The sequence below is a fragment of the Colletotrichum gloeosporioides genome (genome assembly GCF_011800055.1).
Source record: "Colletotrichum gloeosporioides strain Lc1 chromosome Unknown consensus_109, whole genome shotgun sequence".
Taxonomy (NCBI): Eukaryota; Fungi; Ascomycota; class Sordariomycetes; order Glomerellales; family Glomerellaceae; genus Colletotrichum; species Colletotrichum gloeosporioides.
In genome coordinates this window covers 51,057-74,500 of record NW_025544754.1, presented here as the reverse complement: position 1 = coordinate 74,500, position 23,444 = coordinate 51,057, and the positions used below count along the sequence as shown (strand labels likewise).

General features: G+C 51.1%; 7 protein-coding genes and 1 pseudogene across 8 annotated transcripts; 2 read left to right on the top strand and 6 right to left on the bottom strand.

Moving 5' to 3' along the window:
• Positions 1–2,320: 2,320 nt before the first annotated feature.
• GCG54_00014624 (uncharacterized protein) lies at positions 2,321–3,268 on the bottom strand (the record flags this gene model as incomplete). The annotated part of the gene is made up of 1 exon (XM_045414447.1): positions 2,321–3,268. One exon carries the CDS (start codon positions 3,266–3,268, stop codon positions 2,321–2,323), a length of 948 nt encoding a protein of 315 aa, XP_045256888.1.
• Positions 3,269–4,808: 1,540 nt separating this feature from the next.
• Positions 4,809–6,583, bottom strand: GCG54_00014623 (putative succinate-semialdehyde dehydrogenase; the record flags this gene model as incomplete). Its single annotated transcript, XM_045414446.1, has 5 exons — positions 4,809–4,932; positions 4,987–5,248; positions 5,306–5,940; positions 6,005–6,374; positions 6,478–6,583. 5 exons carry the CDS (start codon positions 6,581–6,583, stop codon positions 4,809–4,811), a joined length of 1,497 nt encoding a protein of 498 aa, XP_045256887.1.
• Positions 6,584–7,215: 632 nt separating this feature from the next.
• Positions 7,216–9,105, top strand: GCG54_00014622 (putative flavin-containing monoamine oxidase AofH; the record flags this gene model as incomplete). Its single annotated transcript, XM_045414445.1, has 2 exons — positions 7,216–7,971; positions 8,035–9,105. 2 exons carry the CDS (start codon positions 7,216–7,218, stop codon positions 9,103–9,105), a joined length of 1,827 nt encoding a protein of 608 aa, XP_045256886.1.
• Positions 9,106–9,285: 180 nt separating this feature from the next.
• GCG54_00014621 lies at positions 9,286–10,943 on the bottom strand (annotated as a pseudogene). Its single transcript has 2 exons — positions 10,442–10,943; positions 9,286–10,394 (listed from the first exon to the last, which is right to left on the bottom strand). Coding segments are annotated over exons 1-2 (1,611 nt in total).
• A 764-nt stretch (positions 10,944–11,707) lies between these two features.
• Positions 11,708–12,742, bottom strand: GCG54_00014620 (uncharacterized protein; the record flags this gene model as incomplete). Its single annotated transcript, XM_045414444.1, has 1 exon — positions 11,708–12,742. The coding sequence occupies one exon, from the start codon at positions 12,740–12,742 to the stop codon at positions 11,708–11,710; it is 1,035 nt and encodes a 344-aa protein (XP_045256885.1).
• Positions 12,743–16,362: 3,620 nt separating this feature from the next.
• On the bottom strand, positions 16,363–20,166 carry GCG54_00014618 (O-methyltransferase aclM; the record flags this gene model as incomplete). The annotated part of the gene is made up of 4 exons (XM_045414443.1): positions 16,363–17,319; positions 17,474–17,782; positions 18,756–19,189; positions 19,287–20,166. 4 exons carry the CDS (start codon positions 20,164–20,166, stop codon positions 16,363–16,365), a joined length of 2,580 nt encoding a protein of 859 aa, XP_045256884.1.
• Positions 20,167–20,947: 781 nt separating this feature from the next.
• GCG54_00014617 (uncharacterized protein) lies at positions 20,948–22,051 on the top strand (the record flags this gene model as incomplete). The annotated part of the gene is made up of 1 exon (XM_045414442.1): positions 20,948–22,051. One exon carries the CDS (start codon positions 20,948–20,950, stop codon positions 22,049–22,051), a length of 1,104 nt encoding a protein of 367 aa, XP_045256883.1.
• A 164-nt stretch (positions 22,052–22,215) lies between these two features.
• Positions 22,216–23,140, bottom strand: GCG54_00014616 (N-methyltransferase sirN; the record flags this gene model as incomplete). Its single annotated transcript, XM_045414441.1, has 2 exons — positions 22,216–22,346; positions 22,405–23,140. The coding sequence occupies 2 exons, from the start codon at positions 23,138–23,140 to the stop codon at positions 22,216–22,218; spliced, it is 867 nt and encodes a 288-aa protein (XP_045256882.1).
• Positions 23,141–23,444: the final 304 nt, after the last annotated feature.

Genomic DNA, 23,444 nt, shown 5'->3' with positions numbered 1-23,444 from the left:
GGGACAATTATGAAAAGTCTATTTGCAGAGTTTAGTAGCTTTCGCAATGACCTAGTGAAGTCTTGAGACGAACGAATCTATATAAAATACTATTTCTCAGTCCATATCTTCTCCTGCTGACAATGATGCATTTGCAAGATGTCGACGTCAGCACTTGTCGGCGCTCGGTAGTATGGGCGGACTCCACATGACGCCGGACTTTGGGAATCGTATGAAGACCGACATTGCACCGATCGAGTAGACCACCCACAACGTCCACATTGGTAATGCTGCCAGACGGCCTGGAGATATTGCGGCATCCGTAAATTTTCCTTCGTTCAGAGTCTTGCCAAGATGTACTGGGCCCTTTCGTGCTTATGTTCTTCGACGTCGCGAAAAAGTGGAAGACGCACCGCTCGCTGTGTGCCGTGACCCGAGCACGAAAAGTCCGATGCGTCTGCTTTGGAACAACTCTCCGGGAAATGTCGAGCAATGAGACTGGAGCTCATTCGTCACACGCAATGCCCCATAGAAGCCAAGCTGAAGTGAAGCCCGGGGTTTTCGACTGCGAATAAGGTGCCGTCATACGCCACACCTTCCCGTAGAGCCTCCAACTCGGCGGCTACTGCATCTACAGTTGACATCAAGCAACCTCGAAAAGATGGGGATGGATGAAGGGGCCTATTGTCAGCTGCATTACCGTTCAGTTGCGCCCTTTGGCGACTGGTCGCATGCGCATGTCTCTTCACTATCATTCGAGCTGCGTGAGGATATTATAACCCCTTCCTCGAAAAGGTCATCTTCGTACGTGGCTATCTGCCTGATGTGAAGCCAAAAGCCATCTTAAGCCCGGGCCGCCTTTTGTGTTTGGGTAGGACCGGAGGGCGCCTTGCTTTCCAAAACAAATACCCAGGTCCAGCGATCCTATTTTATCTGCAACTCCGACTCCTCATCTTGTTGAGGCGAGGTCGCATATTAGGCGTACTTCAACTTAAACATCACAATAGTTTAGGCTTGATAATCAGCTCCGGCTGCACAGTTTGATGACAAATGGAGATCCTCAGACAATAATGGTAATCCAGACATGTCCGAAAATCAGAAACAATCAAAGTGTCAGCCAGTACTATTATTATGGTAGGACCATGAAAATACAAACAGGAAAAGCGAAGAGAAACACGTTGACTAGTATTATTTTCGTGGGGACTATTTCGGATTCTTAGTCGGCATCGCTGCACACCTAAGGATGTTTTAAAGCGTTCCTTGAAAACCAGCCACAATAGACGTAGATGTCATCTATCAAACGCAAATGTAACTACATACAATTTTCTCAAACAAGCCTCCCGTTCTGTCACCTGACTTTGCTCGATTGGCGCATACTCTAGATCTCGACATTGCTCGTCGAGTATTTTTCTAGACCTGGCCCAACTGTCTGCGCAATGCTTGAATTGTGCCAATCAAAGACACGCGACCAGTTCTGAACTGCTCTTCTGCGAGGTTTCATTGCGGTCGTCGTTCGTGAGGCGTGAGTTGGCAAATGATGGAGGTGAAGTTGATAGATGCGTCGTGGAAGGAAGTTTGAAAAGTGGAGAGAGACGCTTGGGACTGCTTAGCTAGATGAAGTAGGTAGGAAGATGCCTCCTTCCATTGTAGTCGGACGAATGGTGGTAGGCGACTTGGTCGGGTGAGAAGAAATTTGGAAGGAAGGTACACCCAAAACCCACTGGCTACTTCCTCACCGAGACACGCTCACCAAGGCAGTAGTCGTCAATGAGGCTCTGCACAAAATCAAATCAAACGACATGCTGGTCGAAAAGAAGTTGATTATGTATCACTAAAAGTAGTACTAGCCTATCAAAAAGGCGCATGTTTGACCGTGGGGTTTGCTCAGCAGGCCATCATCGCCCGTAGCGACCATCTATCTGGAAGCGATGTCCCGTTGTCCACCACAATCAATCATGAAGAAGATCAGCATCTATAAATGCGGCCAGGCGCAGTCTCTTTCGGCCTCTTGGGCTATGTTTATGCGCTTCCAGCTGTCCATCGGCGGGCCATTGGGGTGCGGCAAGATTTAAATCCTCCTGGCTGCTGGACAGACCCTGTCTTCCCGGGACGGCACTGACGTCGTCGCCCCATCTGCCTGTCTGTGCAGGCCTTGTGCGTGACTGAGAAGCACTGCTCACACCTTTCTTCGTGGTAGCCAATACTGACTGGTGGCCTCACCATCTGCGGCGCCATCGTCCCATCGCAGCACACGGGCTTCGCGAGCGGAATGCTCCGGACCGGCGGCGCTGTTGTGTCCGTGTCAGAGACTCTGCTGCCTCCTTGACGACCGCTCATCGCTTCAAGACATGGGTCCAAGGTAGGTCGCGCCATAGAGATCGGGTCTGCTTCGCGCCAGGTTGCGATGCAGCGCAGAGAGGAGAGGCCACAGAGGAGCGAGCCCAACTCTTGGTGGACTTGGCGTGCTTGGTGCCGAAGGAACCGTGATGAACTGCATAGACGGTAGGATGAATTGAGATTGAGCCTGAGCCTGAAGGACGGGAGTAATCATCGGGACTTGGCATTGAATCTGTTGCTGCCACAGTTGCTGCTGCTGAAGTTGTTGAATCTGCTGGAGCTGCTGGAGCTGCTGGAGCTGTTGGAGCTGTTGGATTTGGATGGGAGTAAGCATGACTCCAGACGCCATCGCCGCGGGCGCGACCTTCAAGGATGCTTCGGCAGGCGCAGGCACTGCGCGGAACGGCTCCGGGCTACTGCCTTGACCGAGGTAAATATCGTCGTCGTGAGCCCAGTCCTCACCCCATGCCATCTCACCCTCCGCCGGAGAGCTTGGAAGCTCGCCTGCGCACCATGTCTCCTTGTCGGTAAGCGACGCAACTGATGAGAAAGGAGAGTTAACTTCAGAAGTCGAGCGGAAGGCCGAAGTCGGACTCCAGATGTCACGACCGGAGCTTGGAGTTGATGACGTGGTTTGCGGAGATGCAGGGAGTTGGGTGAAGTAATCGTCGTCGTCGGCGTCGACGACTGGTGAATACGGAGATGACGGGGCTTCAAACACGGCCTTGAAGAGCGACTCGCCGATGAGTGCGGAAGCTACTCTACCGGCCTCAGATGATGGAGAGAGAGGCCCATCGAGTTCGGAGTCTAGGTCCAGATCGAGGTCAAGGCCGAGCAAGTCAGGGTCGGAATCGGAGGCGGCACCGGATGTGGAGATGAAGGGGGAGGCGAGCTGGGGGATCGACACAGGAGGGCTGAAGGCCGGCGCTGTGGGGTTCAGAGTGGGCAACATTGCGCCTTGGTTTGTTTGGCAGGCAGCGAAGAGAAGGGAAATTGTGAGAGTAACGACTGGCGTGGAAGGAGAAACGTGTTCTAGAGGCTAGGAGACAAAAACGAAGGGGAGTCTGGGCTAGATAAGTGAGGATTCGTGGAGGACAGCCGCAGCGGAGACGGTTGGGAACATTAATGCAACTTTGGACGAGCTGGTGGCCCCTTTATGCCATGTTCGTCCGGCATGGCGACAGGATGAGGGCAAGGTAGGGCGAGACGAGTGTTTTCGCACGGGTAAATGTCAAGATAACAACCTCAGGTAGGGCAGTCCTGTTGGTCGGTCGCGCTGGACTCATGCATGATCCCTGGAGGGTGCATAAGGTTATTTTCTCATCATTCGCAGCCACTGGAAATTGGGATGGTCATTGATTGGATCCAGGAGGTGGTGGGCGAAGGCTTTAGCCGCCCGCGTAGCCAATAAATGACGGGCCTGATCACCCTACGGACCAACCTTGAAATCCTCTGCATTCTCGCCGTCTCGATTCGGTGGAATCGGTAGAAAAGTCCCCCTTTTGGGTTTGCGCGAGACGATGGGGATGGATTGACCTTGTAAGAGAAAACTCACCGAGTTGTGATTCTGCCCAGCCCTCGGACTCATAAACCCTGTCGCGTCGGATTCTGGGGAGGTGTTGTCTGCTCACCACTCGCCGGCCAGCGCCGGCGCGATTTGTTGGCGGGGTCATTGCGATGCGGCCGGCCCAAGACGGTCTCTGTTTGTCCCTCTTCGGGTCTGCACGGCCATTGGAGTCTGGATGCCAGTTGTCTTGCGTCTTGTCTTGCAGCTGGCTGGGCTATTGCATTGGGGGCATTGGGGGCAGGGGCGGCAGTCTCTGGTCAGTGGTTGCACGTCCAGACGCGCCCCCATTCCTCGTGGGATCATGTTTGCATTGCAGCGCGCAACGCCTACCTGTAGAGGCCAGAGGAAATTGATAGGTATCCGTAGGCAGGCTGGTCCTGGGGGCGGCGGCAGCGGCGACGGCGGCAGCGGCTGTCGACTGTTCAAAAGAGTTCAGACGATGGGCCGTGTTGGTCTCATCTATTCTCATAAGGTTGGTCTCATCTATTTTTCCCCAACTTGTTCTTCGGGTCGGCCGTATTAAGCAATGATGGGCGCCAGGTTCTGGACTTGGGACGAAGCCCTGCGGTTTCGCGTTCGTGATGCACTGGGGTGATGCCAGCTGATTCGGGCTGATTCAAGTGAGGCATCCTCGGATTTGGCAGAGTGCCCCTGACGCTATTCCCAACACGGCCGCCTGAGGAAAATCTGCGGCATGGGCTGCCCGGTCGAATGTCGGAAGGACCGGACGGTGGGTCTCGATGCTTCATCACGTGAGCGGACATTATCTAAGCCGTCCGTCTTCCTGCTGACATAACCACAAAATCCTTTGGCGGACCCTTTGCTCCGTCAAGTCGCTGCGTCAGCCAAATTCTCGCCAAGCTGTCAACATCCATCAGCTCAAGGCAAAGAGCAACGCTTGAATTCATACTTCGTCTCTCTCTCTCTATAGATGCGATCTGTGAGCTACCCGCACATTGCCCGTCACCAAAGTTTTCGTCGTCAAGTAGTCCTCAATGCCGTATTTGCTCCCTTCTCGCCCAATCCCAGAGTGTTTAATACCCCCGAACCTAAACCCGAGTCAGCCAAAAAGTCAAAATAAAATCGGCATCGGGGACGCCTACGGAGCGGCTGCATCGGAAATGACCCCGGTGTTTAAGGCCACCATTCCAAACTGCAGCAATTCGGACACCCGCGTCGCACGGTTGAGGTCGTTGGTAAAGATGTAAGATGCGAGGCCCACGTCACACCGGTTGGCGGCATCAACTACCTCTTCCTCCGTCTCAAATGATGAGATGGGAGCTACTGGGCCGAAGATTTCCTCCTCCAAAACCCTCATGTTCGGTTTAAGATTTGTTATGACGGTGGGCTCGAAGAAATTTGGTCCTGGTGAGCGAAGTGAGTATCCATTCTTGGTATTGGGATCGCTGTCTGGAAACCTACCAAGATCCGGCCGTGCTTTGCCTCCGATTTCTACACAGCCGCCCCCCTGAACAGCGTCGTGAACGAGATCCGCAACCCTCTGAGCAGCTTCGGCGCTGGCGAGAGGTCCATGAGTGACTTCCTCGTCGAAGCCGTGTCCAACCTTGAACTTGCTCATTTCCTCCTTCAACTTGGAAACAAACGCCTTGTGTATACCCTCTTGCACGAATACTCGATTCGCGCAGACGCATGTTTGTCCCGACGACTTGAACTTGCTTGCAATCACGCCAGCTACTGCGAGATCCAGGTCCGCATCCTCAAACACCAGAAAAGGGGCATTACCACCTAGCTCCAGGCTCATCTTCTTCAACGTCTGACTGGACTGTTGCATGAGAAGCTTTCCGACACGTGTTGATCCCGTGAAAGAGATTTTACGGACGATCTCAGATTGGCACAATGTCGCCCCAATCTCCGGAGTGTTTTCGAGGGCCGAGATGATGTTGACTACGCCCTTTGGCACACCCGCCCGTTGACCAAGCTGCATGACAGCATTAGCAGTGAATGGTGTCTCGCCAGCAGTCTTCACCACGACAGTGCAACCGGCAGCCAGTGCTGGCGCTAGCTTCCTCGTGACCATCGCGGCAGGAAAGTTCCAGCTATTCCATCAGTCGATCAGCACAATCCCTTCAACATGTCTTGCTAACGGAAGAACATACTCACGGAGTGATGAGACCACAAACACCGACCGGCTCTTTCAACACAGACACTCGCATGTTTGGGTTACTGTGGGGTATCACGTCTCCATAGGTTCGTGCTGCTTCTTCGGCAAACCATTCCAGAAAGCTGGCAGCAAAGACCACCTCGCCAGCCGCATCTGCCTTTGCTTTGCCGTTTTCCCAAGTAATCAAGGTGGCTAAGTCGGCCTTGTTCTCCATGATCAGGTCATACCATCGACGAAGTATGCGCGCTCGATCTCGACCGGATCGAGATCTCCAAGCCGGCAGCGCCGTAGCTGCCGAGAGAATGGCGCGCTCCGCATCTTCAGACACAGACTCAGGGCACGAGCCGATCTGCTCGCCCGTAGCGGGATCTGATCTATGGTCAGCTGCCGAAGAACACTGCGAATGGGGGGCAAGGCAGGACTCTCTGGTAGCCCGTAGGAGCAGCGGGGGAAAACACATATATGAACTCACCTGTGACATTGAACGTTTTGTCAGAGACGGAATTCACCCAATGGCCATTGATGAAGTTTCTTCCAACGAGCAACGACTCGTCTTGGAGCTGGGGTTTGAAAGGCATAGTGTTCTGTCAACTCTGCGTGAGAATCAAACGTTACTTTCCTCCGTCAAAGCGAAGGGCTTGCGCAAAGCGGTCATCGCAGGCCGGGTCTTATGAACGGATCCCATCCGGAGCGATACTACGAACGCGCCTGAACACTTGTGATGGTACCGAGATCGGCTGATTCGCTTATCGCCGGTACCGTCCATGTCGGGGACAAACCGGAGGACATCTCATGCTGCAGGCCCCACCCCGCCGGGAGCGCCGTGCAGATGCGCCGCCCCATTTCCCCGGCGCCAGAAGTGACATCCCAGAACCGGCGTCAGCCAGTGAGATTTCAGTCATTGGCTCTGCCAAATGCGGGGATGACTGGTTTGAAGTCTTGAGCGGAACGGTGAAGACATGATCTCACTCGCTGAAGTGGGGTAAGAACATAAGGTTGCCCGGCGGGAAGCCGAGCGATAAGGAGCCAAGACCGAAGCTATGAGCCAACATCTCAACAGCGTTACATGACTGATGATAGCAGGAAAAGTACAAAATTCGGGGCCGAACGCCTTCTGAAATCGAACTTAAGGTTGTAAACCTGAGCGTCTTCATTAATCACTCGAAACCTGTGGTGATAACACATCCTGCGGTCCTTCATCCAAATCATCATGGCTCCGTCTATTCGCACGCTCGATCTCAACAACACATCGTCTGCATACTTTGCGCCAGCGACTGTGACTTCATCATCGAAACTTGTGCACGTGGCCGGCCAGCCCGGCTCGACCGTAGACGGGCAAGTCCCCGACGACTACGAGTCCCAGATCCACCTCGCTCTCCTCAACTTGCGCAAGATCATCCTCGTTGTTGGTGCATCCATCAAAGACATTGCAAAGCTCACTCTGTACATCGTCGACTATGATAGCACCAAACGGAAACACGTTCGCCACATCCAACGTTTCCTCGCCGGCCATCGGCCAGCAATGACTCTCGTGCCGGTGCCTAAGCTGGCAATGCCGACATGGAAGTTCGAGATTGACGCCGTAATCGCAGTTCCCGAATACTCAGTGTCTTTGGACAGAGCGACTCTGCCGGAATCATCGGAGTCAGTCGACGTCGTTATCATCGGTGCCGGGCTCGCTGGTTTAAGCGCTGCGCGCGACATCACACGCGCCGGCCTCTCTTGCATCATCCTTGAAGCAAGAGACCGCGTTGGCGGAAAGACTTGGAGTCAGCCTCTAAAGCAAAGCCAGCCCGGAGTAGTTGACCTTGGTGCTGCATGGATCAACGACACCAACCAACATAGGATCTATGCGTTGGCAAAGCAATATGGGGCCGAGTTGATTGAGCAGAACACGAACGGCAACGTGGTCATGCAGGACTTTGACGGAGTTTGCTCGCCTTTCCCGTATGGGGAGCTTCCCATGGTAAGACCTCTGCTCGTCTGAATGCCAATCATATCTTCGTGGCACGATACTAATCGCCAGCAGTTTGATGAGATTACTCGTCAACACCTCGGCGCCGTTCGCGACATGGTCGAAGCCGACTGTCAAGCCGTAGACACTTGGAAGCCAATGAACACGAGCTTGGATAGTCTCACCTTTGACGCATACTTGCGCTCTCGGGGCGCCAGCGAGACTGCAATTGCAACGTCCAATGTATGGACCCGCGCAATGCTTGGTCAGGAGGCGACCGATATATCGGCTCTTTTCTTCCTCAACTACTGCAAATCTGGTGGTGGACTTTTGCAGATGCGCTCCGATCGCAAGGGTGGTGGCCAGCATCTCCGCGTACGCCAAGGCACGCAGCATTTTGCCAGGGGCCTGGCCTCCTCTCTCCCTGACGGAGTAGTGCGCCTCAATCAACCCGTCCGTGCCGTGATCTCTGATGGTCACCAAGGAGTGAAGGTTCAGACAGAGAAAGGGGTATTGGCAGCACGCAAAGTGATCACAACTATTCCAGGCCCAGCTCTCAAGAGCATCTCATTCGAGCCACCCTTGCCGCTTTCCAAGCAGGCGTGGATCGATTCTCTGACTTATGGCTACTATACGAAAGCAATGATGGAGTTCAAAGTGCCGTTCTGGATTGAAAAGGGGTTTTGTGGTCTCGCACAATCATTCGTGGGGCCTGCAAGCGTCATTCGCGATACCAGCATTCCAATCGACGGCAAGCACGTGCTTACATGTTTCCTTGCCGGTGATGCTGGCAGAGCTTGGTCTGCACTTGAACAAAGTGACAGGGAGAAGAGGTTGCTGAATCAGTTAGAGCAGCTCTTTGGTCACGAAGGTATTCATGACCAGTTTGTTGGCATGTCCGCTTATGAGTGGGTCAACGACGAGTGGTCTGGATGGGGCTGCCCGTGTACGTCTCTTGCGCCTGGCGTTCTTGACGCACTCGGTGGCGATTCTTTCAGAAAGCCAAGTGGAAACCTGCATTTTGCCGGTACCGAGACTGCGGGAGAATGGAAGGGGTATATGGAGGGTGCGGTTAGGAGCGGTGAGCGAGCAGCTTCTGAGGTTTTGGAGTCACTTTCAAGTGCTGCTAGTGCGTCACGACTGTGATCATTTTACCACATACATGTGTAACTATGCACCTCGATATTTCGTCCACTCATTACGAAATCTTGCGGGAGTTTTCAGTTATATCATATCAAATACATGGAGCTAAACGTACGGAAACAAAGAGTTGCTCGCTTGATGCAGTGCATTGCGCAAACTTACGTTCCAAATCACCCTGTGGTTTTAAAAAAGGGCAAGTTTCCAGCCTCGTGTCCTTGCGACATCCATCCAGTCCGTCCTAAATCTTCCAGACCCTGCTCCGGTGCACTTCCAAACCTCCTCCAGCACTGAAACACACGCGTCCACGTTGCGAAACCGCCGACGATGGTTAAGCGAAGCAAATCCTTCTCGAACTGTGGCAATTTCCGCTTGTGAAGTCGCTTCACCACCGGCCATAAATAAAGGAAATATCATGGAGGTCTCTGCATAGCAACCCTTGGGTATTTCCCTGGAGATTTTGCAAATGGCGGTCACAAATTCTGGTAACTTTGACTCAAACGACTCCGAGTGGGAGGTAATGTGCTTTCGAAGAACACGATACAAGTAAATGAGAGCAGCATGTCGATAGGCATCAGCTAAGATGATTAAGGATGCGTCCTGTGACTGAGACGGGCACTTCCAGTCCTGAAGCTTCGTCTCTAAGCGCCTTGCTTTACAGCATAGGTCTGCCATTAGAGCTATTGCATCGGAAACCCCCGATAGTGTTTTGCCTGACAGTGTTGCTTCCTGTGAGGCCATCGAGAAATCCTGGTTCAAGTGACTGGTTTCTCCGATTAGATGGATGATTTCTGCGGCATGTCCAAAATACGGATCCGCCACATCATAGTCTTCTGATGAGAGCCAATAATCTCCGGCAAGATGGGGCTTGCAATCAAGTGATACACTCATGATGATGTCGTGATACGCAAAGTTTCGGAGAAGCCATCGACCCTCATAGGTTTGGGACAATGCTTTAACATCATCCCCGATTAAGGCTTGACCATCGATTGACGAAGCGGTATCCATATTGTTGCACTCATTGAGGCATGCAGCGGCGCCAGAGAGATGATGTATCCAGTCATCTATTCCAGAAGAGATAGACTCCATGGAACATAGGACCAATGTCGTCGCCAGCCTCATTTCGCGCGTGAGTGAGCCTTTCGTCATAGAGCTCTTAAGTTCAGCCATCGCATTTCCGCGATGCTGCAAGGCCCTAACTTGGAAAATGTCATCTTGGATTGCCAAGTGAGCTGATGAACTAGCAGCCAGGGCGTACATCAACGAGGGGCATTCAAAGGCCATTGGTAGCAAGACTGTCCAACATTAAAATCGAACTCATAATATGCACCTTGGAACATACCGGATAAAAAGCAGTTATTATGCAAATTGTTCGTTAACATAAAAACCAACGATGTTGTGTAATACCGGAGCATCATTCGTCGGCTGCTAATTAAATCATCTTCTCCTGCCCCGCCACAGGGGCTTGGACCATACTTAGGCAACGCATAAACTCCCAGTCGGTTGAAATCAACAAGATGTGGGCCACTGCTCAAGCTGGAGTTGGCACTGCTGACAGACGATGTCGATTTGAAGGATTCCGTGCCAACAGTCACCTCGCGAGGCCCCTCCCATCGACAAACCAGGTTTAAACGAAGGCAATGACTGCAGACTGGGTACTGCTCGTGGCATTTCTTCTTTCTTGAGAATTTTAGCACCGCACCCAGACGACGACCAGATATGCTTAGACTTACTTACCTTCGACGACAAGTTAAACAGCCCCTGCGCTGTCTTGTGATAGGACGTCCGCCGCCAAGACGGCCGGTTGCCACCGCGACATCGTTTGTGACGGTCTTGTCCGACATCGCGCAAGGTTTTCCCGCGTGGTGGCCTCAATATTGTGAAGGAAGCCAGAAAGATGCGGATGATGCCAAAGACAGAAGGGGACAACTATTCTATGGGTCTGAGGGGTCTTGATGCTGTCATCTTGGAGCCGGGCGTTATCAGCGGCACGGGGCTCCTTGCCCTGAAAGCCAATCATAGCACGGAGATTGGCGCAGCCATGATAACAACAGATGCGCGGCGCTTTCGGCGGGGTGGAGCACACAGACTCCAGCCGATGTCGGTGCTGTTAAGACGCAGCAGTCTACGGACAGATCAGAAGTTCACAACCTCCGCACATCCAAACGTCCAGCAACTTATACTGCGCATTCGTACAATTTAATGCAGAGAATCAAGGGCTTGCGAAAAAGGTATTTTACAAGCCCGGTTGGACATCGCGCTGAAGAAGCTAAGCCTGGAAAGTTGACTATGAGTCTCTGTATACTTGGGAGGGGATTGGTCAGATTCTCCGAGTCCAACAGTTGGCATTCGGGGATGGACTAGAGCCGGCCAGTAGTGATCATACCCAGCACATATGATGAGATCAGGCAACTAAGGTAACTTCAGTAGTGCGTTACTAAGTTGCGGGCAGTGTTGATAACAATATCTTACGGCGGCGAGCTGTTACAATCACCACAGTCGGAAGGCATTTAGGAATGGGTTAGGATCTACAGAGCCGCGTGAATTATGGTCTGGCTTGCAAAGTCCTATCTACCGGATCTAGCACTTGAATCATTCGGATTCAATCCTAATCAACGAGGCCTTCGGGACTTGTCATGCTCTTTTGCGTTGGCGAGCTTTCGTCTTTGCCCAAGAACAAATCTGATATGCCGCATGAAACGTCTAAAGACATATCAATCTTAAGTCCTGTCCTTATTTCGGTTAACCAAGATTTCATCACACCCCTCTCTACTTCGCTGTCGCAACTACAGACGTAGTCTTCGGCGGTGAAACCCATATTGTCTTCGTGCTCCACAGCCTGCTTGGTGAGCAGCCCATTGTCAAACAGCCACTTCAAAAGTTCCACCTGACCATTCGAGGCAATCATCATCAAGCCTGTCACACCATGACAGCCGTCCGTAAATCCAGACCAATTGGCACCGCAAAGGATCAATAATCTAGCCACATCAATATGTCCATGCGCCAGCGCTAGATGAAGAGGGGTGGCGTCGGGGCAGTCTTCTGCATCAAGGAGCCCATGGTTTTGTCGTAAAATATTCAGGTGAGAAGATGGGCACATGCAAGCATAAGTGGCTGTGACTTCGAGACCGAGCGTACTTCGCGAAAGATGGTCTTCTAACAGCCAATAAACGGCTGCAAAATTTCCCACCGAGGCAGCGACGTGCAATGACGTGATACGACCAGCTGACAATGGCTCTTCTGTGTTGGTAGTCCAGGGCCAATGTGGTTCACAGGTGTGCCCAGGGAGGTGGAATGTCGCCCACAAATGCAAAGGTCGAAGGGACAAAACCTTCTCAAGAACCGGCAGGCCAACGACGGGATCTGCAGCTGCCGCCCAGAGAACGATAGGATTTGCGTAAGGCTTCAGCGTATAGTCGCGGGGAGTTTCCTCAATGTCGTAGTTTGTGTGGATATTGATGCTACTCTGAACTTCCGTGTCGTCTCTGGCTAGTCCATTTCGGTACAGCAGCGGTGACGCCGCCTCGTACAGATCGTGACAAGTCTGGGACACGGCACTTAGAGTAGAGACATCCTGAATTACCCCAACTATAGCCAAAACAATTTCGAACGGCAAACCTGGAATAGGCGATGCGGCTTTCATTCTGGAAAGAACCGGGCAGATTGAGCTTGGGGTATTGGGCGTTTGTCGAGTGGCTGTTTGCATGAGCTTCTGGGCTGACTTCGGGTAAAGTAGAAAGGGATGCGTCGTGAATAGATCACAATAACGAAGTTTAAATGGAAAGGTTGCGGGATAATCGTAGGACATATGGGACTGGAGGTGTCGTGCTACATATACGTCGAGAGACGAACAGACGTAATTCCCCCAACCACCACGTTCGGTCCCCTGTGGCGTTTTGTCATTGCATAAATTTTCAACGGGGCGCTAAGTGTTTCATGTAGTCGATGATGTACGAGGACCGTTGGCGACGGCGCAAATTTGATGTCTCAAGCGCGAAACTTCACGAGCTGATCTAAGTTAGAGCACGCCAAGAATGCTTAGGTGAGCAGCATATAACTCAGAAAACCAGCCACAGCATTAGGAAATTCCCAGGTAAAAGCTGCCTCCAATCCCGACGCTTCCTTTGTTCGGTAAGGTACACCGTCAGGTTTGTGTATTGAGCCACCCACGTCAAGGCAAAATCGTGGAACATCGATCCCGGGCAAAATTGGAGACGATGTTATGTGCCCCATAATTGCAGGAAAAGGATCATTGCACCTAACATAACTACTGCTATCCCTGAGAAGATTACTTGTTCACAGGTTATTAGAGCCAGAGTAAAGAAATAAAAACAAAACTAAAAAGAAACCGAACCCAAGTCCAAAGCTAGTTGTTGATAATTACCTGGGCACCTACGGCTATCTTAATAGATTAAAAGACGATTCCAACGTTCTTTGGCTAGGTATAATGCCGCTGTCTTAACGCAGACTCAATCATTTCATGCGTGATTAACATTAAATCATGGATTGATCTATCAGTTAAGGCTGTTCTCTTACGCGGCGGTTTAGACAGCTCTCTCTATTGCGCTCGTCTACCGTAGAGCCCACAAAAGCTAGCGTGCAGCTTGTCAACATCTTTCTTCCCTTCTAACTTTTCTTCTTCGCAGTTTGCCGCCTGGAGGCGCACCTTGTTGACTGCCGTATGACTCTGACGGGGAAACATGTGGAGAGAGCGTAACCTTATATGATCAGCGTGCTCCAAGGTACATGCGGCAGCATGCCACTTGGCGACTCTAATGAGCAGAAACCTCTATGTAGTGTCACTTGTAGAATCGGAAAATGGTTAGTTAATGACTGGCCTTCTCATTCAACTCATTCCTGTATGATGTATGAAGTTATGAACTATGGGAATATGATTCCGATCTAAGCTTTTCATTCTGCAAAAACAACACAAGACTGAAGCAAAGAATTGACGATGAGAGTTCGGAAAATGCAACCCGGAATTATTATTAAGCACTTAGAACAGAGCTCATGATGCTGCTCAAGTCACCAGGTTTCGCAATTCATACATTAGTGCAGGTCTTAGAATTCCTTAGAGGGAGATAGCAGAGGACGCAGTCGGGTGACGAAACAAGTAGATGGGTATATGAATTGACACGTTATCAGTCATTGTAGCAACCAGTACGCTTCGTCTTCTCCAAAAAACAACAACAACAAAAACCAAGTCAAAATCAAAACACCAATTTTAACAGACAAATCTCGAACCAACGAATACGGGTGCGTTTGACATTTAATAACTTGTCATCAAAGGTCTCAGAGTGGGTTTGGACGTCGAGACCTCAGCCGGAGCATCCGAGCGTCCGGGGGAATCTTTATTCGTGCCTAGCATGGAATACATGGATCGCCAGTTGAATGGACATGCTTTTGGGACTTTGGTTGTGTGGAGTTCAGTTTAGTACTTTTGTTTAATTCGGGCAGCTCCAAATGTCAGCTCAGGCTGTGTCGGGTGTTCGACGGTCGGATGTTCGGCGCAGGTCAATTCAGGAACTCCCGCACGACTGAGCCCCGCAACCGCCAATGGCACGCTGCCGGATAGACATAGTTTGAATGTGCCGGGCCGTAGGATCGCACTAGTGCATTTCAGCCCTGAAGGATCATGTCGTAAAAGCAACACGACGTACGTGTCTTGTTCGCTTCTGCCTGCTGAAGTACACCGCAGACTTGTTTGTGCACAACGTGCCGATCACTGCCGGAACAGCTAAACGAGGTGCCTTTTAAGGACCCGCACTTTGTACGAGAGTCAGCGTGGAAATTGATGCGAGCCCGAGTGTCAAAACATGAGAGGCAGACTAATGAGTTGATGATTTGAAAGCGCGAAAGGGTGCAGCTCAAACCTAATATAACAACTCAGGTTGAGTCCGTAGATCTCGACGGATGAGAGTAGCGTTGCTTGAGGTAGAAATTTCCATGTCACCCAATATGTGCGGCAACGCTCGGCCTTGAATGGGAAGCGCAAGTATGCGGTGAACGAATTGTGTACTTCATACTCTGCCGGGCTTTTGGTTCCAGGGGTCTCAGTGAACGATGACAACATGTGAGTGGGATTGAGTTTACTGCGGTGTCTGAATCTTTATTGGCTTACGGACATCCAGGCATCCTGAGTCCCACTAAGTTGTCCAAGGGGACTTTGTGCTAAGTGGTTGATCGCTTCCACTTACATCTACATAGCCCACATGTTGCGGGGATTGTGTCGGCCGCTATTGGGTTCTGCTTGAGGGACTGACGGTAATTCCTGGCAGTCATCGTAGCATCGTGCAATTCCTTCAAGCCCGGCGTCTTACTCAAAGTCCAGAGTCTAGAATATCCCCTGCCACAAAAGTCCCACGTACACAATACTGGCTGGGCGGGCCTAGCCTGCCATCTGTGTTTGAGACCAGGCTTCTTCAATGAAGCTTGCGGAGGCTGTCGATTATACACTAGCATTTTGAAGTATAAATAAGCTGCGATGTTCCCGCAAAGGAGACCGATCATCTCCATAAGCCACACAATACATACACATTACTCCTCAACTTCATTGTCAAGTAAATCGCAGCCATGCAGCTCCTCCAAGTTGTTTCCGTTCTTGCTTCTTTTGTCGCCGTCAGCTCTGCCACGGCGACTATCGGAAGCTCTTGCAGTGGCGCAGCCTATGACTGCACCAACGACTTCAATCAGATCGCGGTCTGCAACGGCAACCGATGGGTTCTCTCCGCCCAGTGTGGAGCCGGATGCTGCGTTTGGCCCGGCGGCGACCCTGCTCCTTGGTGCAGATGCTAAATGACGTTTAACACGACAACGTACGTGGATTTCAATTCTTCCGTTGTATCGAGTTTGAGTTTGACACCTTCAGCAGTCTTCAGTACCGATGGCAATAGTAAGGTACGATTGTGAACGCCTACCGCCTGACGGGAACGGACGGTTATTGTCCACTTTCAATGACGGGACGAAGCATACTTTCCACGGCAAATTGTGCCATGTTGGAAATCACAATCGCTACGTAGGATGACTCTATAGAATTCAACAAAGTGCTTCTACTCCCCATAACTTCTTGTGACAGAGACCACATAGCCGACCAAAGGTTGAGGTTCCTGTGATCAGTGTGCAGCGGAGGTGGGGCAGCTTCTACAGAGTGAACATGTGATGGGCTCATGATTTTGGAGGGCGATGCCGTCTACACTGCGGCAAGAGGATCATGGAACGTGCTTCGGTTATTGCGGAAGTTTGACGTTTTATTGTGGCTATATCTCAGAGATTGTGAATCCGAGTTCTTTGTACGCAACGCAATGTTAAATCAGGGTGGGTGATCCATGACTCTTGACTTCTCGACCAATTGTTATTGTCAGCGCCTTTTTCGGAAGGCAAGAGGTCTAGATGGTAGTTGCGTGCGAGGTGCGCCACAATCATTCTGATCATCAAGTCAGCGGCGTACCGTCCCAAACACTGCCTCGGGCCAAAGCCGAACCTCCAGAACAAGTATCGTCTTGCCCGAGTGTCCTTGTATGTGTTGTTCAAAAACCGATCCGGGCGAAAGTGCTCATTGTCAGGTGCCCACGCCTCGTTGCGCACGTTGAGGGCGTACGTATCCACAATAAAGCTGGTGCCAGCAGGTATCACGTATGCTTTCCCGGGCGCAATGTCAATTCGACGCGAAGTTGGTGCTGCTTGCGGAACGGTGAATGCAGCTAAAGGTCGCAGGCGACTTGACTCGAGGGTGCAGCAGGCTAGAAACGTAGAACGCCCCTCGCTGAGGTAGCGGGCGAATGCTCTAGCATCCTTCTCATGGCTGCACGCTGCGTCGATTTCGGTCCTCAAGCGCTCCTGGTCATGTTGATGGGCCGCCAAGAAGACGGGCACCCACGATAATCCACCGATGGTTACGTCCAAGTTGGCGAAAAGGGACTCGTCCAATGTCTGCAGTAGTTGGTCCTCATTCATATTGCCCATGGCTACAGCATCGTACATGGCGACAATCGGCGGTGGCGGACCCCTTTCCTGAAGCGCATATGCCAAAGCCATCTGGTTGAACTTTTTCCACGACGACTTGAACCTCGCGAGGTCGGCATTCGCAGCAGTAGGAAAGAAGCGAGCCCAAGAGAATCTGTACAAGCCTCCTCGTATGACGTGATCGTTGAATATGTGAGTGCGAAGGGGCACCAGGTCTTCCAGCAACTTAACAACTTCAGGCGGGAGCCGACCATAAAACTAGAAGTAACTTCATGTCAGAACTTGCTCTTTGTTTCTGCGGATATCGCATTGAAAAAGTCCCCACTTAATGGGAGATGTACGTTAGACCCGGAGATCCAGCCGGAAGTCGATGGCAGGTACATGTAATAATGGTAAACGGGAAACATCATACCATTTCAGCAATGATCCGGAAAGGCAGCATCGCCAGATCGTTGACAGGGTGCAATAATCCATTCGCCAAATTGCTCTCGCCTTGAGCATGTAAGTCTGCAAAGTGCTGCTGCACAAGGCGCTGGAAGTTTTCAACTTGCGAGGCCACATGGTTGCGCTGGAAAGGAGCTTCCATTGCGCCGCGCACGGCTCGCCAGTCTGGTCCGCTGATCAGTCCAAGACACTGACCTAAAAGTTGGTTCATGTAGAAACCAGAGTTGTTTGCCGGCGCCTTCGAGTGCTTATCCGAATCTTTGAACACCTCCTGGAGCTGATGAGGTCGTGTCAACACACTGGTGTACTTAAATGTAAGCAATGCCCCAAAAAGAGGAAAGCAGACGCACATTTCCGGCTGCATCCCAGACCAGATGCGGTACACGCCCCCATACTGCTCCCTCCAATCTTTGGAATTCTCAATACCATGTAGAAATTTCGCAGTATCTCCTTGTCCGTTTGGCCACACGTAGGGACAGGAAGGGATTGAAGTGCGTTTGCCAGCGATATTCAACACGGGAAACCGCAACTCTAGAAATTGCTATTTCGTGTTAATTAGATTGCCAATCCAAGTCGAAGGCTACTTACATTGATTATCTTGGAAAGTAGAGTTCGTGGCCATTGCGTAGATCTGCGGAAAAGAACATCCAAATTCCCCGCGATAAGTGCTAGGGTGCATATGATTGCAACATTCTGTACTGAAAGGCTTATAATCATGGTCGACGCAATTGTAGTCAATGGACATGTCTTATTCGACTCCATCCACAATTCTTCCCACAAAACTCCCGAGCTATGCCTTCAAAAACAGAACGTGACATATCTAGGTGAGTGCGGCTCAACCCCACGACCAGGCTTCCTGTTCAGGCAAGTCAAAATACTGACGGACTCCCCATGACCGCTGAAAGTCCGGAATTCCCCATACTTGCCGCATTGAAGAGAATTTGTGTGAGTGCCGTTTTCTTTTCAGACGAAATTAGATTTTCGCATACGGATAAGGTTCTGTTCGAGATCGTCTGAACAACCATTGTGGGACAACCACCGCTTCAAACATGACGCACTCTGGATGCCGACATCCCACACAGTTTTCGGTGTCTGTTGAAGTTTCAGGTAGACATGGAGAACATACACAAACAATGTTTATGACTTATGCTGATAATTCAAATATGATAACTGTAGAATCTTGCTGCGGAACGAGACTTCAAAGTCTCGCAACCATAGTCCGTTCATGGTCTGAGTTCAATCGCACTAACCCAGGCGTTTCTCAGGGTGTATATGCTCTGCACCTTCCAACCAGACGTTTCAGCCAGTTGCCTCCATTCTTTCTCAGTCCGCTCACGTCCTTTAGCAGTCATCAGCATTTGTACGTCCCCATACTGCGCCAACCTCCCCATTGCCCCATCTTGCAACACCGCATCTAGCACCACTAATCTAGACTTTTCCTGAACTACTATGGCATCCCGTATGTTTTGGAGAATTATCTTGACGTCTGGATCGAGCCAGTTATGTAGACACCACTTCATGACGTAAACCTCATAGCGGGGAATCGGACCGGCGAGAAAGTCTCCTGCAACAAGATCTTCTGCTAATACACGATCGCCGACATCGGAGAATTGGCCATCATCAGAGTGGAAAAATGGTCGAGTGTGATCTATGACCGCAGGTAGGTCCAAGATTCCGCCTCTCACTAAGGCCATGGTCAGATAGAACTCATTTCCGTTGAGAGGCATAGTCGGCCGGGACTAGCCCCCAACGCGTGGAAGGAAAACATGATGACCACTCACTAGTCGGATATTCTCGTAGTAAAGAAGCAAGAAGTGCGCCACCGCCGCCGCCGATGTCCAGTATCACACAGTCGGCCACGTCATGCCAGGGGTAGTCGGCGAGAATCCCAGCTGCCTGTGCAATTTGACTTGCGTTGAAGGCTCGGTGCACCCGCGGTAACCAACCACGCTTTTGAAAATAGGTGAAGATATCGTCATCAGTGTCGTAGTTGATTTGAGCTGCGGTACGGGTGGAATCAGTGCGTAGTGAGTCTGGAATGCCGCGTGCCATGTCATAGAATTCAGTAGCGTACAACTCAACCCAGGTATGCCACTGAGTCCAATGATCGGATTTCAGGAGATTGGACCGCGAATTGTTGGTATAAGTGTCACTTGCGGCATCGTAGACGAACAGACCGTTGTTGTAAAGCAATCTCATCACAGGTCGCAACCGGTCCTCACGAGCCCCAGCGCTCTCCGCTAGCTGAGAAATTGTCAAACCGGGGCGCTGGCCAAGAATGTCTGGAATCTTGAATGAGACTGCAGCGACGAGGGATTTACTACTCAGGTAATAACCTGAACCAAGACTGATCAGCAACGACGTTGTAAATGACAAAGATAGGAACAAACCCATGAAGTGATCTGCAAGAACCAGTTGCGATGGTTGCAGCATCTGTTTGGCGTCATCTAGGATATCTACCACTTGTGCCGCTATCGATCCAACCTCCCTATGCGGCAGAGCCTCCGGATCGTGGAGTGTGGCATTGAGCTCTACCTGTGTCGCTGGCTCTCTCAATGTGGTGATTAGATCTGACAGAGCTTCTTTCAGAGACGTAAGCTTTTCCACAGTATTGGTTCGATCGCTGGTGTCGTTGGGCATACTGGAGTCGGATGTTGCCATGCTGAGCAAATTGTGTTGGTGGAGACGACTGCAAGAATCCAGTCGTGCACGTTTAAGGCGGAGAATCAGCAATATTAAGAACGAGAGTTCGTGGTGTGAGCAAAACCAACTGTCGAATTACGTCGAATTGCACTTTGTTGTATGCATCCTGCGCACGTTTGAAGCCATCAGATGAACTCAAATGCTCAATCAAGGTTCGCCACGCTGTCACCTGTGCGCCATCACGCAATGCGGTCTCAGTCAGACAGCAGATGGTTACTGCGATATGAAGCTCAAGACGTCTGTGTCAAGCCAACATAACGGCCGGCGCTAAAAGGTTTCACAACGTCCGTCTACACGAAATTACATTTTGCGGATATCCATGGCGAAAAGTACAGATGACAACTGTGCACCTCTGCATCACACTATTTCCCGTACTTTGCATGTCTCAACTGCTGCGTAAATGGGATGACGAAAACGATCTGGATTTCACAGCAAGGCAGGAGCAGCTCCATGGAGCTATACATATGGGTAGCAAAATGACCCTGAAGTTCGGAATTTGGTAGAAGCAAGCCCGAATACGGCAGATCGAGGCCATCGTTATCCATAACATAGCTCCAACTCATAAAACGACAAAATGCCTTTGAAAATACTCATTTCAGGAGCCGGGGTGACCGGCCCATCTCTCTCGCTCTTTCTGCTTCGCGCAAACCCTCTACATCATGTTACGATCATCGAACGTTCGCCAACTTTACGCAAGGGAGGACAACAGATAGATTTGCGTGGGCAGGGTATTCCGGTTATGCAGAGGCTGGGACTTTTGAATGCCATCAAGGCTCGCGCCGTTGCGGAGGACGGCATCGCCTTTGTTGACGCCCGCTCTGGCAAGCAGTGGGCTGTGTTTGGAAAGAACGACTCAGGCAAGGGCCGACAGGCCTTTACCAGCGAGTATGAAATCATGCGAGGTGATCTTGTGGACGTGATATACCAAGCTACTCTTCAGCAAGCAAGCATTGCAAGGGCTCAAGGAGGTCTGACATACAAATTCGGCACGTATGCGACAGATATACAACAGTTCGAAGACGGCGTGAGCGTGACATTCTCTGACGGGAAGGTGGAGAGATTTGACTTGGTAGTCGGAGCGGACGGCCAGTCTTCCAAGACTCGACGACTTGCCTTCGGCCAGGATTTAAACAGCGAGGTCTTCGAGTTCTCCGGGGTGAGCTTTGCGTTTTTCAGCATGCCCGGGGACCGGAACGACACTCCCACAGCACAAGCCTGCTTGGTACCGAAACGGCGATTTATGTCCATACGTACAGGAGGGAGGACTTCTGCTCAAGGATACCTCGGAATTATGGGAAATGCTTCATCCTGGCGAGGCTTGACCACTGGCACCATCGATATGCAGAAGCAGCTCTGGGCAGAAACATTCCAAAATACAGGATGGCAGTCGGAACGCCTGATTAGAGGACTCTTGAACACTGATGACTTTTATGCTCAACGACTAGGACAAATCAAGATGAAAAGCTGGTCTCAGGGCAGAGTCACCTTGCTTGGAGACGCTGCATACTGTCCAAGTCCGATGAGTGGAATGGGTACAGCATGTGGTATTGTTGGCGCCTACGTCCTAGCCGGTGAGATCACCAGACACGAACATGGGAACAATCTCAATGCCGCCCTACAATCTTATGAGAAGATTTTGCGACCCTTTATCAGCGAGGCCCAGAAGTTACCATTGAGCGGGCCTGGAATGATTTACTTGGACAGTCCATGGAGCGTGTGGACGGCTAATCGACTGCTTGGAGCTCTATCTTTGCTCAGGATAGATGAGATTGTGAATAGAATGATGCCGGAGGATAGAGGCGGATGGAAAGTACCCGACTATCCAGAACTGAACCTTGGATAGTAGTTACACCCAGACGACCCAAGAGGAAATTTCACTCAAGTCGTAACGGACGAGTTCGTGCCGTGAAGCCTCAATTGAAAACAAATCTCACAGCCTACAGTAAAGACTTTATATGTACAATAACTGATATTGACTTAGGTTTGGTTGCCTGGGGCCCACATGTGTCAGGATGTGATGCGTCTCTGCCCGTAGACTACAATAAAACGTAGTCGAGCCCCGACTTCCGCGACTTCCTGCTGCAGTTGGGAAGGCAATGTTATCTCATCAGACTTGATATAAGTGTTAGGTAAAGCCACTGTTTTTGTTAGATGAATTCGACATGGTGTTGCAACGTAAGAAAATGGTATTCATACCCCTGGCTTGGGCCAAAACTGGTCCTACGACTTGCGATAGACTCCTAGTACTCTTCGCCTTGAGGTCCTCACCTCCTTGATTCTTCGCCCCGTAAAAGACGTCTACCGAATGCTGCTTTATATTCTCAAGGTCGATGTTTTCCATGGCAACCTTGAGGTGGACCGAAAGATTTGGGCCGAGGCCGCCTGCTTCCGAATTCTGCTGGTGATAATACAACAATCGCCGTAAAGCCGGCCCATTCTCAGGAGTACAGTCATTGTCAAGCTCCACAAGTTGCAACCAACCCCCAGGACGGAGCAAGCCTCCTAATTCGGCAACGACAGAAGCAATGGTTGTCGCTGGAGGCGCCACTGCCGCCATGACTAGCCGCTGATGTACAATATCGAAGGTCCCGTGCCACTTAGTTGGGAAAGATTCAAGGATGGACTGATTAAAAAATTCAATGTGTGGGGGTGGTGACTTGGGATAAAGACTAGGATTGATGTCGGTCCCGACATAATGGTAGGTGCCAGCGTCGGCTCCATTTGCGTCCAAGTACTGTCGCAGGTCAAATAACCAGCGACCATCGCCGGCGCCGGAATCTAAGATTCGCAAGTATCGCCGAGAGAAGTCGACGGGAGCAAGAATGGCTCGGTCACCCATGGCGTGCAAAAGCACATCATGCTGATCATGCAGACGAGCGGATTCCGACTTGTTGTCGTCACAGTCTTGGGTGTATTTGATGTAGCCTTGCATCTTGTAATGTCGAGTGTTTGTGCCTGCTTCGGATAATTGTTGACCTTACCGGAGTCCTGACGGCGAGACGGCTGACCTTTACCAATTTCCACGACCACAGTAGCGCTCCAAGGATGGCGACAACCCCTAGGGGCGACCCGCTGGGGAAGTCCACTCAACTCGGCTGTCAATTCCGAAGGCGGCGAAAAGTATAGACCCGTTTCGTGGTGTTGTTTGAGAGGTTCAGCTGAATCCGCCGCCGTGTCAACGATATGAAACGTTTCTGTCAAATTGTTGTCAAAGATAGGACGATGTGCGGACATCT